Below are 14,985 nucleotides of genomic sequence, written 5' to 3'. Positions count from 1 at the left end.
TCAATATTTTCTTTTGTACTGAAGAAAAAAAATTTCTCAGGGCTATGATGCAAAGTTTTTTCCTTTATGCTATCAAAAATGTTTTGATCATTAGAAAAAGAACTTTTATGAACATTGTGATGCAAAGTTTCCATTGGTGTATTCTGCGAAGCTTTATGAACTTTCTTTTTACTGCACGAGACTGAACTATCATCCATGTCTTCACTCAAAGTAAATTCAATTTTGCGGTCCTTGATCAAAAAATTTTCAAGTAACGGTAAAGATTTGTCACGAGCAGCACGAGATGGATAAACTATTCTTGCTGAAACTTTATCGATCATGTTTATTCGACAATTTTTGTTACCAATTTTATTTAATATGGAACTTTTAATGTTTTTAGACTTCATGTTCGTAGGAAGATTTGAAACAATAACAGTATATTGTACATCAGCATTTTGCTTCCTTTCTGGTAATTTCTTAATCAGATCTTCAAAATAAACACTTTTGTGCGCAGCTTCAAACAAACTATGTCTGGAATCTCGCTTGCAAACAAGATTGATAAAAATATGGTGCTTGTACCGCATATCATTTAAAAATGAAGCAAAATCAGAATCACCAGATATTAAAACAACAGCTGACTTTTCATTCCTGTGTTCGATTTGAAAATTTTGAAGAAATGTCAACAGTTTCTTATCAGCAGCATTTTTACTTGTCGAGCTGATGTGTACAACAATAACGGATGCTTCATCCAATTCTCTCAAAATAGACTGGTTCACAGACGAAACATCACAAGCCACAAAAAAATCAACCTCAGTTCTTCCTTCATAAAACGTATTTCTTATGAATTTTACAAAATCAACAGCCGATATTTTACTGGGTAAAGGACAATTTTCAATGTCCCAAAATGTAGACACAAAGCCTTCACTAGCTTTTAAAATAGGATAGCTAGAACTTGAGGAAGCCATTTCTTTTGCTTTAATGGACGTTAAAGAAAATTCGCTACTAATTTCACTAAGCTCAGAATCTGACAATTCACTGCTTTCAGAGTCTGAAGGATTACTGCCTGTATCCGCTATGCTTGAGTTAGTTTCTTCATCTGAATCATCATATTTGACACTTTTTACTGTTGCCTGAGGAGCTCGATGAAACGACCATAATGGTAACGCATTTTCTGCTTCTTTGTTTTGCTCCAAATTTTTCCCCTTTCTTCTCATCCTAGTTCTGTGCCTAGGTTTTCCTGTAAATGGATAATTAGGCTTGGTATGTTTTTGGTGGAATTTTTTCTTGTTACGGTCTTGTGATTCAGGACTTTTTATGCTAGCATCAATATTCTGCATACATCGTTGTTCATGCTGTTGAAATACTTCATGGCCATGACTTTGAGGTACAGCAACATTGTTCACAAATTTTGTTAAAAATGGATTTAGATCATTCTGCATGCGTATTGAAACAGGATTAGGAACCGAGTTCGATGGATTATAGTACTGAGATGGAAAGGATTGCGGTGAGCGATTAGGAACTGATGTAGATGCATTATAATACTGAGGAGTGCTGAGGAGCGACTGTTTTGGACTATTGAGAAGGCTAGTACCATTCTTGTTAATTTGATCAGGATATTTCATTTTGGTATTAAAAGAATTACTTTCATGCGGAACAGAATTCATTTTCCCTGTGATATTGGCATCATTGAACAAGTTTGGGTGGTATGTTCTATTTTGTCCAGAATTAAAACTTTTGCAATTAGTACCAACAGAAAAATTCTTTCCCGCTCCAACATAATTTGGCTGATTTACATTATTCAGAACTTTAAAATTCACAGATGACTTGGCATTATTAACAGCACTTTGATGTGGTTTTGGTGGTCCATGATTTTGCATTTTATTAGAATTACTTTTCTGGCTCATGGTAACTCGATTATCATTCTTGTCTACTTGTTTAAAGGAATGTGGTGAAATGTCAGAAGGTGGCACACTCATTTTTGCAAACTGAGAAGAACCTGCTGATTTATTAGCAACATTTTGAGCTTTTCTATCAGGCTCGAAACGACAACCAGTTGTTGGAACCTGCAAAATAGAGGGGCTACTTTTAAAGTGAGGTTGATTTCCATGATACTTTTTTCCTTGCCTTTTCTCTTGTCTGTGTGCACCAGTTTGCAAATTATTATTTCTGGCAGAATATACTAATATTTCGGTTTCCTTATCATCAGAAGCTTTCCCTTGAGAAGAAGAAGCACCCCCTCCTTGTTTTTTGGGATTAGTGGGTTTTTTGGGCCCTTTTTGAGGATTTTTTCTATTTCCTTCGTTGGAAGACATATCTAAAAAATATCAAATACATAACAATGAATATTTTTTCAACATATTTTGCAATTTGAAAGTTTTTACAAGTACATAGAACCTTTTTACACAACTACATAAGAACAAGGGAATAAAGTACTACATGTTAATCATTTTTTTTTCAGTCAAAAAAAAAAATGTAGAAACAAATCACTCTTTAACTTCCCACATTAAGGGTGCTACAGGTGGGGGGGGGGGGGTGATGCGAATGGTAATCTTTGCACTTACCCAAAAAAAAAGTACAAAATAACTCGTAGATTTTTTAATTGAGGGTAAAATGTTTAAATTATTAACTTTAGAATTTTTAGAAAAATAATATAGCATATAATTTTGGAAGAAGAAATTTCAGTTTTTACTTTTGAAAATAATCTAAGAAAAAAATCAGTGATTCAAACTTGAAAAATGCCTAACATTAAGTTAGGAAATCAAAACAAACTTGACGTTAAACACAAAAAACTTGCATTAGCATTTTCCATATGTTGAAATGGGTTGTAGCGCAATTTCGTGGTAATCCATTTTGTTACTTATTCAAACATTTATTAAATCACTTATACATTTGTAAATTGATTTATTTACATTCGTTCAGTTTAAAATCCATTAATTTATTCATTCATTTACTTATTTTCTCAATTATTCACTCAGTTAATTTTTCTTATATGTTATTAATTTATTTGTATATTGTTTCTGTATATTTATTCATTATTTCATTTATTTAAACATTTACTTGAACAAAACTTTTTCCAATAATCAAATAGAAAATATTTTATTTTCCACTTTGCCCTGTGAAAAAAGAATGAAATTTTTCAATTTACTGGCAAAAATAAAAAATAAGGTTTAAAAGCAAATCTTTTTATAAAATACACTGTTCTTTTTTATGAACTGTAATTTTCAAAACAAATTTCAAATTTGTTCATTTTGGAAAAGGTAAATAATCCTAACTATTTCACTTTGTCTGCATTCCCCTGTATAAGTTGCAGGAGTAGTTTTCAATATTTTTAGTACGAACATCCAAAAATTTTAATATATTAACTACTAAAGGCATACAATTAGACAAGTATTAAATACCAATTTGCAACTGTAATCAACTCCAACACATTGCAAAATAAAATAGAAAAAAATCAGCAGGAGAGTTATTATATTTTCTAAACCATAACACACAAAAGTTTAAATGCTTTCAACTTTTGGGGTGCTCATTATACTTCATCTCTCCACAAATAAAATGATAAACTTTGTTAAAGTTGCTTATAACTGATTTTTCAAGAAAGTGACAGATGATTTCTAACCATTTAATATACTTGAGTGAAATTGGCTTTGCACTCAAAACAGTACATTTTTAGCAGAGTAATTTTTCCTAATTTTCAAGTTAAATTGAGATTTGAATAGCTTAAAACAATGACCCCTCATCCTGCTTTCCGTGCAAAAATTTAAGCCGTTAACATTTATTATTTTGATAAATTTAAACAACTGAATTATATCTCCTCCGACTCTCCTTTGCTCCAGGCTATACATTAGGGTGGTTCAAAAAAAGAAAATTTTCAGAATAGTATTATGCTGTAAAAGTTTTAGCTTCTTGCTCAAATTTTAAGAGGGTGCTCAATGACCCCTTTATTTAACATTAGTCATAGCATAGAAAATGTGACAAATTAAGAAACATTTAATTTCCCCAGCTGTGTTTTTTTTTTTTTTTTGTAAATGATTATTTTATTAGAATGGATATGCATATTATTAATGTATATTAAAAATGTAGCATTGTTTTTTCAGTTCAATGTATTTTTTAACCCTCCTCTCCATACTTAGGAAGTTTGAAAGAAGGGGTTGAGCACTCTCTTTCAATTGAAATAGGAAACTAAAATTCTTCCAGTACATTACTAGCCACAAGTCTAAAAATATTAAAGGATGTCCTGCTATCTAGAAAAAACTTTTTTTCTTTACATGTATTTTTGAACCACCCTACCATACATATTAAGCCTATTAAGTCTGTTATCATAGTCTAAATCTGAAAGTCCCCTTACTAGTCTAGTAACCCTTCTTTGAACCCTTTCCAATACAGAAATCTTTCCTGTAGTTTACAAAAATAATTCCATACAGTAGACTCTCGTTTTACGTAGGTTTATTTTATGCGGTTTAAGATTTGACACTTTTATTTTATGCAAATGAGCTTCGGTCATACGCGGATGTGGCAATGTAAACAGATAAAATTTTCCCCTCTTTCAAAATCCAAACTCCTAAAGATTGCAACTGCATTTTGGCTTGCTAATAATCAAGCTTTGGCCACTGGAGACATTTTATGCGATTGGTTCCAGAGCTCTTTCCAGAAGTAAAGTTATTAAACTCACACAGTTCAGAACTCACTGGAAGAAGAGCTTTTAGCAGTGACAAAGGAGGCCAAAACCAACGAGGATACCAACGTTGGTGACCCATAACCAAAAACGTTCACATTGAAAATTTTGTGCCATTCCCATAGAGATGATCTTTTTGATTTGTTAGTGAAGGAAGATTCTATCATGAAAATGATGCAAGTGATCATGGATGGGTTAATGCTCTGCAAATTACAGAGAAAAATTCTTAATGACTGCCAAAAGACTATCATAGCCAGCTCCTCTTTATAAACAGGACACAAAATTAATTTAGGTTTTCTTTATGCATGTTGTACATAAAAGTCAATATAAGCACACATTAAACTTATTATACAGTTAGTCATCACTAGAATGAAATATTTTGTTATCTAGAGAACCAAACCCCTATTTTAACCCGAATATTAGGTCTCAATTTAAGTGGTTTTGATTTATGCGGCATTTCCGTGGAACGTAACCTCCACATAAAACAAGATCTACTGTATTTGGAAATTTTGTCCAAAACCTGAGCACTTATGAAAACTTTATTTTTATTTTTTATTTTTTTTTTTTTAATATTTTGACTTTTTAATAAGTGTTATGGCTTTCTAATGCCACAACAATTATTGTATAAAGTATTACCTTTCATGAATCAAAGTGTGATGGGAAAGATAAAAAGAACTCCTTATCTCGAAATTTTTTATTGGAGCTGATCATAATTTATGCAAATTACCTAAATATTACAGGTACTAACTATTGTTATCATCCGTCACAGCACGAAGAAAATTCCTGTTTAGTAGTAAAATTTAAATTCATCATTAATATCATGTATTATTTTTCATTTGAAGGTCTTTTAATAGAAAAAAAATGCTATAGTCATGAAACAATAAAATATTCACAGGAATTTCTAGGAATATGAGTGCAGGTGAAAACTCATGTCTCGCAAATGTCACACCCGTCACAAGATTTTAAAAATTTCTTTAAAAGAACTGAAAAGTCCTGCAGTTTTGTTGCAACTCAATTATTCAAGCAAATACATAAGTTAAACATGATTAAAATACTTCGTTAGTATTTGTTAATTAATTTAGTGCTCAAAATATTGGTTTAATCAGTAAAAATAGTATTTGAATGTCATACCCGTCACAATGGAATTGCCCTTTGGCCCTAAAACAGATCCCTGAGGAACCCCCTAAAAACATCACTACATTTAGAATAATTTCCCCTCACAACTACTTTTTGTTTCTTTCTAGTCAGCCAATTCCTAACCCAAAGTAAAGTTTTTCCTCCTATTCCTATATCAGCTAGTTTGCTGAGAAGAGCAACATGCAGTACCTTATCAAAAGCTTTTTGAAAATCAATATAAAAAAAAACATCTACACACTTTTTGTTATCTAAAGCCAAGGTAAACGTGTCATAGAAATGCAATAAATTAGTACCACACGATTTACCTTTCCTGAAACCATACAGCAAGCTCGTAAACAATAATTTAGTTAGCCAAAATTAGTTAAAAGTTTATTCACCTAGTTTGAAAATAGTGTAAGGATCAGTTTTTCAATAAACCTGAATATATGGATAAACTTTATATATAACTTAGTAAGAGTTGAATAAATTTACATAACTACTCTTTAATATGATTACCTTCATTTGATGTGACCAGGCCAGGTTTTTCAAACTAAAAATCAGTATACATCATTTATGGGGGAATTTCAATCCGTTTTTGTCTTCATAGGATTGGTGCAATGTGTCATCACACAGAAAAAGTTTCAGTTTCACGTCAATACCTTTGACAATGGGCCCTAGAAAGATAAACTTACTAAGAAACTGTGCACACAACTCAAAAATATTTAAACTCATGACAGTCTATGATAAGAGAATAGAGGAAATTACCAAAAATTTTAAACTTTTTTCAGAGGGGGAAAATAAACAATTTCCTCAGGATTACAGAGGAAGTTTTATGTCAAGTTATTGAGCGCCGCATTCTTAAAACTCGGTCATGTGGCGCAACTGCTCTGTATGCATATAGGCAATAACAGGTTTTACTATCATAATAGATTGAATAAATAATATTAAGTAAAACAAATTGGTAACAGAGAGAAAACTTAAGCAATTTTATCACGTGATGGACATTTTTTACATCTTAAATATAGCTGTGAAAAGCAAGTTTAAGCACTGCATGGGATAAGAATGTATAATCCAGAAATCTAGAACACTTAATAAAACCATTACAAAGCACAACTTCTTTTATCCAGAGTAACTGGGACCAAAAGCAATCCAAACAGTCGAAAATCCAGGTAGTATGGACAATAAATAAGCGTAGCAAATCCTTAAATAAACAGACTTGTCACTCATTTTCGCAAAATATCATATTTTGTAGCAAAACTACATAGAATTGTTTGAAAGGCATAAAAAAATATCAAAACAATTTTTCACATTACTTCTTAACAAAGAATAATTCCACTGTCTTCTTGTTTAAACATATGTGCTGCTTGAATAATGCATGATCAATCTAACGCTTTATCATTAAGCACAGCTGGAGCAATGTTTGTTAGATTACCAAAATGTATCATACAACCTATGAAGGAGCTGTACATTTAATGAAAAAAAAAAAAAGCAAAATGATCAGAGAACTAATAGTTTGGCTCTTGCTATTATATTTTAAAAACATCTATATGTGAACATAAACTTTTTTTTAAGGTACAAGTTTCATCCGGATAGTCTGGAGATCTAGATAAACGAGGTTCTTTATTGTTTTAAAATTTCTAAGTAACAGCATAATAAATGAGTTTTATTTAATTATATTAAAAAAGAACTTAAAAATTGAAAAAACCTCAATGGCCTTAATTACAGAATTTTACAACGCACAACAATTTTATTTTATTTATTTATTTATTGTTATATACATTTAACAGAATAAAAAGCTAAATTCGATATCTTTTTGAAGCATTCAACTTTGCTTTTCAGTCATGTTTTTTGACAATGAATAAGAGCAAAATTGTTAAAAAAATCGGGTTTAACTTCTTGTTTGGTGGAATGTTAACAGCAAAGTGAGAGTTAAAAGGAAAGGCATTATATTTCAGCAGGCAGTAGGACATAAAAAGGGATTGTCCTGCTAAAAAAGGGACACAGGGTGACTGGGTCACTTTACTTTCTAAATTATTTGATATGGAACAGTACTTATGGGTACAAACGCCATCAATAAAAAAATATTATTCTAACAAATACTTCTGATAATTATTGATTAGCAAAATAAATAATTTGGGAGCACTGATTTTTCACACTAAATTCCAATCTTGACTTTTCGAGAAAACCGTTGAACAAGTGAAATGTATAAAGCAAAGGCACAATTAGTAACACTAGAAGAGTTCTAAAAAAAAGTAAAGATAAACAATGTTACAAAATTTATACAAAAATAGATTTTTTTTTTTTTTCTAAAATACAAAATGCTTAAGACGAAATCAGTTAATTCACAAAATATGCAAAGCTAGCAGAAAAGTTATTCATATTTTACAATGCTCCTAGAATCTTTATCAAAAAAAAAAAAATACGGATTGATATCTCTATTTGAGGAAATAAAGGAAAACTTCTAAAAATAATCGCTTTCTCAGTTTCATAAAACTACTAAAAAACCAATGAAAATCTTTGCCAAGCTACTTGAATAAGTGCAGCAATGTTTCTCTAAGTAAAAATTCCACAGCAGTCATAATGAAAACAAGTGTTAGAATAAATACATATGGATAACTTATGCACGTGACTACACTTTTTCGAAAATTTGCATCGAACACCTACCTAAAAATAATTTTTTCAATAATTACTTCAATTAATGTTTAAATCTTCTTAATCATTTCACAGGAACTTTGAATTTAGTGACTTTGTTTGTGTAAATCTCTTTGTAATCAAGTTATCAACATTTTAAGTTTCGTTTTCAAATGCCTCCACTGACAGCGCATGCGCAGACTATTTATCTCTTTCAATGAGGTTACAGTGAATGTACCGTATCATTAAAAAGTATTCGCAACTTCAATAAACTAAAGGAGGCGCTGTGGCCACTGTTTAATGGCGGATGAAAAAGGTAAAACAAACAAATGCCCTAACTTATAACTTGCTTTGACGCTTAGTGAATGACAGTAATTTTTCATCATTTTTGTGAGAAGCTTTCTTTTCTGTTCGCAACTCCAGAGCTCGAATAACGCTACCTTGCGTAAATTAACACTACTGCCGAAAAAGGTAAAACATTCCGTTCCACGTGTTTTCTTTAACGTAAATTAGAGACTTCAGACAGTTTGTGGTGTAAAGTAATTTCAGAAGAATAGAAAAAGAAACTTCCCACAAACACGATACTAAAGCGTACGGCATTCGTTTGTTTTAGTTTTTTCATCCCCCATTAGAGAGTAGCTCACATCCCCTATAGTTTATCGGAGTTGCGAATTATTCGGAAATTACATTGCAACAAATCACATTTGTTTTACGAGACGTTAGATGGCTTACTAAAAAATCATAACTTCTGATTTGCTAAATAAAACCAAACATATAGAAATCTTTCCTTTTATCACTTGACATAGTCGTATGCTGGATGTGATAACTTTTAAAAGGTTGAACATAGTCGACAGAAGAAAAAAAAATAATTTGAATTTTTGACATTTTGAATTCAAATTATGGTTCTCGCAATGTATATACGTATGTACATGTGCTCGTGTGTGTGGTAGGCGTACGTGCGTGTGTCTGTGTATGTACGCCTGTGTGTGTATGTAGGCGTTCATGTGTGTAGGCGTGCGTATGTTTATGTAGGCGTGTGTGTATGTATGTACGCGTGTGTGTAGGATATCTAGACTTCGCTCGCTAGAGGAGTAGCATCGGGAGGGGCTGGTGAACGGTGGTGCAGCAGAGAAAGGCGGGGGTAAAATCAAAAGACATCATATTCAACAGTCAAATGAAAGCAATTTGTAATTGCTCAAAAATTAATTTGAATTTTAACATATCTGGAATTCAAATTATATTTTTCGCAATCGCGAGAGTGTGTGTGCAGGCTCAAAAGTGTGTGTGTAGGTAGTAGTGTATGTATGCTGGTGTACGTAGGATATGGACGCAACGTGGGGACGATGTTCGCTAGAGGGGCAGCATCGGGAAGGGGCCGGCCGACGGTGGTGCTGCGGGAGGAAAATAAAATCATAGCAATTCAAAACAGTCAAAAGAGAACAATAAGCAATGTGATTACTCAAAAAAAAAAAGTATATACAATAATACTTTATTTGAATTTTGACATCTTGAACTCAAATTATGTTTTTCGCAATCACGATGTGATTGCTCAAAAATTGACTTTTTTTTTTTTTTTTTTGTGCTAATGTGTGCGTGATGAACTTGTTTTTAACCCTTTCTGGATTATATTTCTTGAAAATATATTGAGATTTCAGTTTTTATATATTTTTCAGAAAACTCTTAAATACATTTTAGTTAAGAAGAGGAATTGTTTTGCGCAGAGTTAGATTTAAGTTAGAGTTAACCTGGCTTTATGCTGTGCTATGTAATTATTCTTCATTCCCTTTTTAATACGGGACCCTCCAAACTACTCCTCTTGTTAATATTACCAAAGCTCGTCTACAAATCGCGTTTAAAAAAGTAAGTAAAAGTTTCCAAGGTAGAGGGTTCCCTACCTTTCCTTTTCGCCAACATCATTCAAGATCGGCCTAATAAATTTCGTTTTAAGCGCCTGAATTTCAAAATGTTTCCGAGGGAGAACTCCTCCCTCCCTTACGTCATTGAAAGTTTTCAAGAATTACGTTTTTGGAGCTTCAGTTTCGGAAAATTGCTGGTCCTCTAAGAGTTACTGATAAATCATTGATTGCCTACATTTCTAATTTAAAGAGTTCAATTTTGAAAAAAATTTGGGAGTGACCTCAGAATCTCTTCAATCCCTAACTTTACCAAAGATAAGGGATAGAGCTCAGGGACTGCCTCTAATCGATTAAGAAAAAATAGATCGAAATCAATTACTCCTTCCACCTTCCCAATTTTCGAAACTGAAGTTTCAAAAACGCAATTTTAGTCTTTCTTTGCTGATGTTAACATCAGCATAAAGGGGCAAAAGGTGGCAGGGGTCTCAGAGGAAAGTTGTTGCCTTAAAAACGCGATTATAGACCATATTTATTAACGTTAGGGTAAGGGATAGAGCCCAGGGACTGCCTTTAATCGAGTTTTTTTTTTTTTTTTAATACATCAAAATCAATTACTCCTCCCACCTTTCCAATTTCCGAAACTGAAGAGAGGAGGAGGAAGGTGGTTCAGGGACCATTGCTCGAATAATTTCTGAAATTCAAGTCTTAAAAACGCAATTATTAAGACCATATTTTGTAACATTAGGGAAAGTAATTTTTCGAAATTAAAGTTCCAAAAACGCAGTTTTAAGCGATTTTCGATGGTTTTAGGTGTTAGGAGGCTTTCCCCTCGCACTTTGGTAAAATTGCAGATCTTCAAAAACGGAATTTCAGATGCTTGCTCTTCTCTCCATAATGATTTCGGTGTGTGTGTGGGGGGGGAGGGGGGCTTCAGAGAAGTGGCAATTTTAAAACTTAAAAAGAGAAGATAAGAACGAAATAAGATGGGAGGGGGGCAATAAGAACAGTAAGCTATTCACCAAATTCCAAGCCACGCTTCCTCTTTTGAACACTAGGTGGCAGGGCTGCACGGGGTCACTCAAAACTTCCGGCGGAAGTCTTATTTGTATTGCTTCTTACGACGAATTGCTCTGTTTACGTATCTGTAATTTGATTGAATTTTTAAAATTAATCATGAATTTCAAAGGCGCAAAATTTTCGTAAAAAGAGGGGATGTTGTTCTGCTTTCGGGTACAGCATGAGGACAGGAGCAAATAAGATGTCAGAAATAAAGATGTTCAAATTTCTAAAGGTCCTGATCGTCGAATCAAAGCCAATGCTTTAAAGCGAAAGGATTGAATCTTAATGAATATTATGTAGTAAACACACTTTGTGCGAGGTATTTACGAGCTGGAAACATTCACCTTAATTTCATCAGCTTTGTATTTTTACTGTAATGTGTGAAGATCTATATTGATCTATATTAAATTGATTATTATAAAAACTCAACCTGAACAATTTTTTATTTGCTTCCTGCAAAGCTGAAAGTTTCCAGTGTTTTGACGGGTTTCAAACAGTTTGATTTGTGTGATTAAAATAAAGAATCACTATTCATTACCTCATGAGAAAAAACTTCCCATAGCTCGAACTATCAATAACTCGACCAATTTAGCCCGTCTCTTGGGATTTCGAGTTATTGACGGTACTTTAATATCAGGCGCTCTAATTGTAAACAAATTTAGATATTCGACAATCGGTAAACAAACACATTATTTAAAGTTATAGTATAGTATCATAGTACAGCTATTGGTATTACATTCAAAGCAATTTTAACGCAGGAGAAAGCACTCTGAGATTAAATTTAAATTTTGTTATCTTTCAATTTTTTTTATGCATATCAATCTTGCTACAGAAGCAAGTTGATTAAACAAAAAAAAAAAAAAAGTGATGAAGAAATATGTAATAAAATATATTAAATATCAAACCTGAAAATTAGGTAGCAACTGTAATAAGTGTGTGTGAACTGAAAAGCTACAACAGGAGAATTGATTGAATATGACACCAAAACTCCCTGTCATAGCCATTCTGTGTGAACACAGTGCAAAAAAGCTTTCATCTTTGAAAAAATAGCTTCAACTTAAGAATAGGAATTACAATTCACAACGTACTTGCAATCCAGTAGATTTGTGATTCTTGAAAGCAGACTTTGTATCAACTTTATTTCTGTTTAGGAGGTATTCATAAATGCTTATCATAGAAATCGCGGTAATGATCGACAAACGAAGACTCTTTTTTTTTTCTTATTTCTGTATTTAAAGGATCAGGAAAATCAGATCCGTTGATCGACAATTTTTGAGAATAGCAAAGCCTATTATACTCATTTCATGCATTAAAATACGCAAAAGACATGATTCTACCTAGAACTGAAAGAAAACAAAATTGCCTGAACACTGTAAACATCAATCGTTAGCAATAGATTCGCCATTCATCTACTAAAGGATTGGTAAGGTCACAGCCATTGAAAGATAATTTTTAACAATAACTAAGTTTGTCTTTCTTATTTAATGCATTGAAATACGCAGAAGACATTATTCTGCTTTTTAAAGAAGCACAACAAAATCGCTTTCGCTATGAACACCTATCTCTAGCAATGGAGATTGGCGCTTAACCGGAAATAAGACTCGCTACTTCCGGTCTACGTCAGTGGTTTGTTTGTTTATTTAGGATATTTGGTGAATACTGTTGAATTATTTTTAATTCAAAGATTTCTTTTAAAGAGAAATTTTAAAAAAATCCTATCATTATTATTATTTTTTTTTTAACAATCACTGTGTTTTCCCAAGACGTGTTTTTTTCTTTGCTTCAATAATAAAGAATAGTTTTAAAAAAATTTCAACTCAGCAATCTGAGGGGGAGGCTGTGATCGCACTCCCCCCTCTGGTTGCGCCACTGTTGTAATTACGAATAAATATCAAAAATTGGTAGTTTAAAATTGAAGTACGCACTCCTTAATATTTTACGTCATTGAAAAGAACTTTTCTTCCGTAGAAGATGAAGTCTGTTACAATTTGCTCAATTAATATTAGACAGATACAAGCGTTTCTAATTTTGCACACATATCATAGTCTAAATTAAAGCTGAGCTAGAGAATGAAATTTAACTTTAGACTGAATTTGATAAATAACTTCTGAAACGTTACGTAACGGTTATTTTGATATACCTACTGTCCAATCACGGATTGCATGGATTAGCAATTACATTTATTACATTATTTCATTATCACATTATTTTAGCCCCTTAGCAATTACAGTCTTGATTTATTTTCAACGGGAAGGGGAATGTTAATATATTTATACCTTTAGGATATCAAATAAAGATTTTAATGCGATCCTTCGTGATGATTATCAGTCATTATTCCAAAAATTTCCAAACTCTATTAAATATTTTTTACTGTTTTAAAAAAATGCATTGCTATTGCTGGTTATCTTCTCGGTCGTTTTAAAGGCTTTTTTTATTTTATGAATTTCTTTTTCTTACTCTCCAAATAATAAAGCATATATTTTGTTTAAATTAAGACGCCTAGCATTTTTTCTTACCTAATTTTCAATCTTTTGCAAATAAATTTGTGAAAGTGGTTTTTAACTTTATCTTACTTAGGAATTAGTAAATTGTATCAAAATGGCATGAAAATAGTTTTGCGTGTAAATACAAAAAATAAGCTTCTAGTATATTCAAATGAACTTTTCAACATTGTTTATTAATGAATGGCTTTGCAAGGAGCAATAGAGGGGGAAATGGTAAATATTGCCATTTTCTAAATGGCAAAAAAAAAAAAAAAAACTTTCTAATATAACAAAATTTAAAAATTGATTCCTTCAAAATCGCTGTCAAAAAGTAGTGAAAGAGCAACTTGAAATTGTCAGAATATCAAATGTCTGATCAGCCCAAAAAAGATCGTTTTAGTATCTGGCTGCCTGGCGTGTCCAGATGACCAGCGATTGCTGAAAGACTGAAGGAAAGAAATCTGAGGGAGGGGGAGCTGCTTAAAACAATGTATTACGTAGAACATGCTAACGAGAATCAGTAATATACAATAATTATGTCAATTTCTCTAGACTAGTGGTCAAATAGCAGTAATTAGTGTGGTACCGAGTACTCGATACGTAATTGGTACTCTGTCCCCTTATCTCATCATTTAAGACTGATAAGAAATTAAAATACATAACGCTATACGCTACAAAAAATCTTCATGATAAGTATACTTACTGGTAGATATTGGCTATAAATTCTTCATTTGCATTACCGCATCCTAATCACCATTTCTTCTTTGTGGATATGCCTCGTATTACCAATTCTAGAAAATCACCACTCATAATATGACGAGTGCAAATTCCTTGACCATTTCCACTCCTTTTTATTTTTAAAAACAAGAAACCCAACGAGTAGGGTCTTATTGCAATTCCTGATTTCAAAAAACATAATTTGGATTCAAGACGTCGAAATTCAAATGTAACTTATGGATGCTCTTTTTTTGGGGGGAGGGGGGGGTTAATTCTAAGCATTTCTGGAAAAAGAAAATAACCCTTAAAATGGCGAGTAAGTATTACTCAGTAATAACTTGATCTGAGCATGATGTATCGATTTGACAAAAACATCGCCCTTATGCTAACTCAGAAACATGGGGAAAACATTTGCGAATACAAGAAACTTCTGTTAGGAAAAATCGTGCCTTCTATTCAAGAAACACAAATC

At 32.3% G+C, this 14,985-nt stretch overlaps 1 protein-coding gene across 1 annotated transcript in view; it reads right to left on the bottom strand.

Annotated features, from left to right (window-relative positions):
• LOC129224860 (uncharacterized) overlaps positions 1–6,108 on the bottom strand; it is a 31,936-nt gene extending 25,828 nt beyond the window's left edge. The window contains exons 1-2 of the mRNA XM_054859407.1: positions 6,094–6,108; positions 104–2,042 (exon numbers count right to left, since the gene is read on the bottom strand). Coding sequence (XP_054715382.1) covers positions 104–2,042; positions 6,094–6,108 — 1,954 coding nt within the window. The remainder of the gene's footprint in view (positions 1–103; positions 2,043–6,093) is intronic.
• Between the last annotated feature and the right edge of the window lie 8,877 nt (positions 6,109–14,985).

The sequence above is a fragment of the Uloborus diversus genome, chromosome 6 (genome assembly GCF_026930045.1).
Source record: "Uloborus diversus isolate 005 chromosome 6, Udiv.v.3.1, whole genome shotgun sequence".
Classification (NCBI taxonomy): domain Eukaryota; kingdom Metazoa; phylum Arthropoda; class Arachnida; order Araneae; family Uloboridae; genus Uloborus; species Uloborus diversus.
This window is presented reverse-complemented; position numbering and strand designations above follow the sequence as displayed.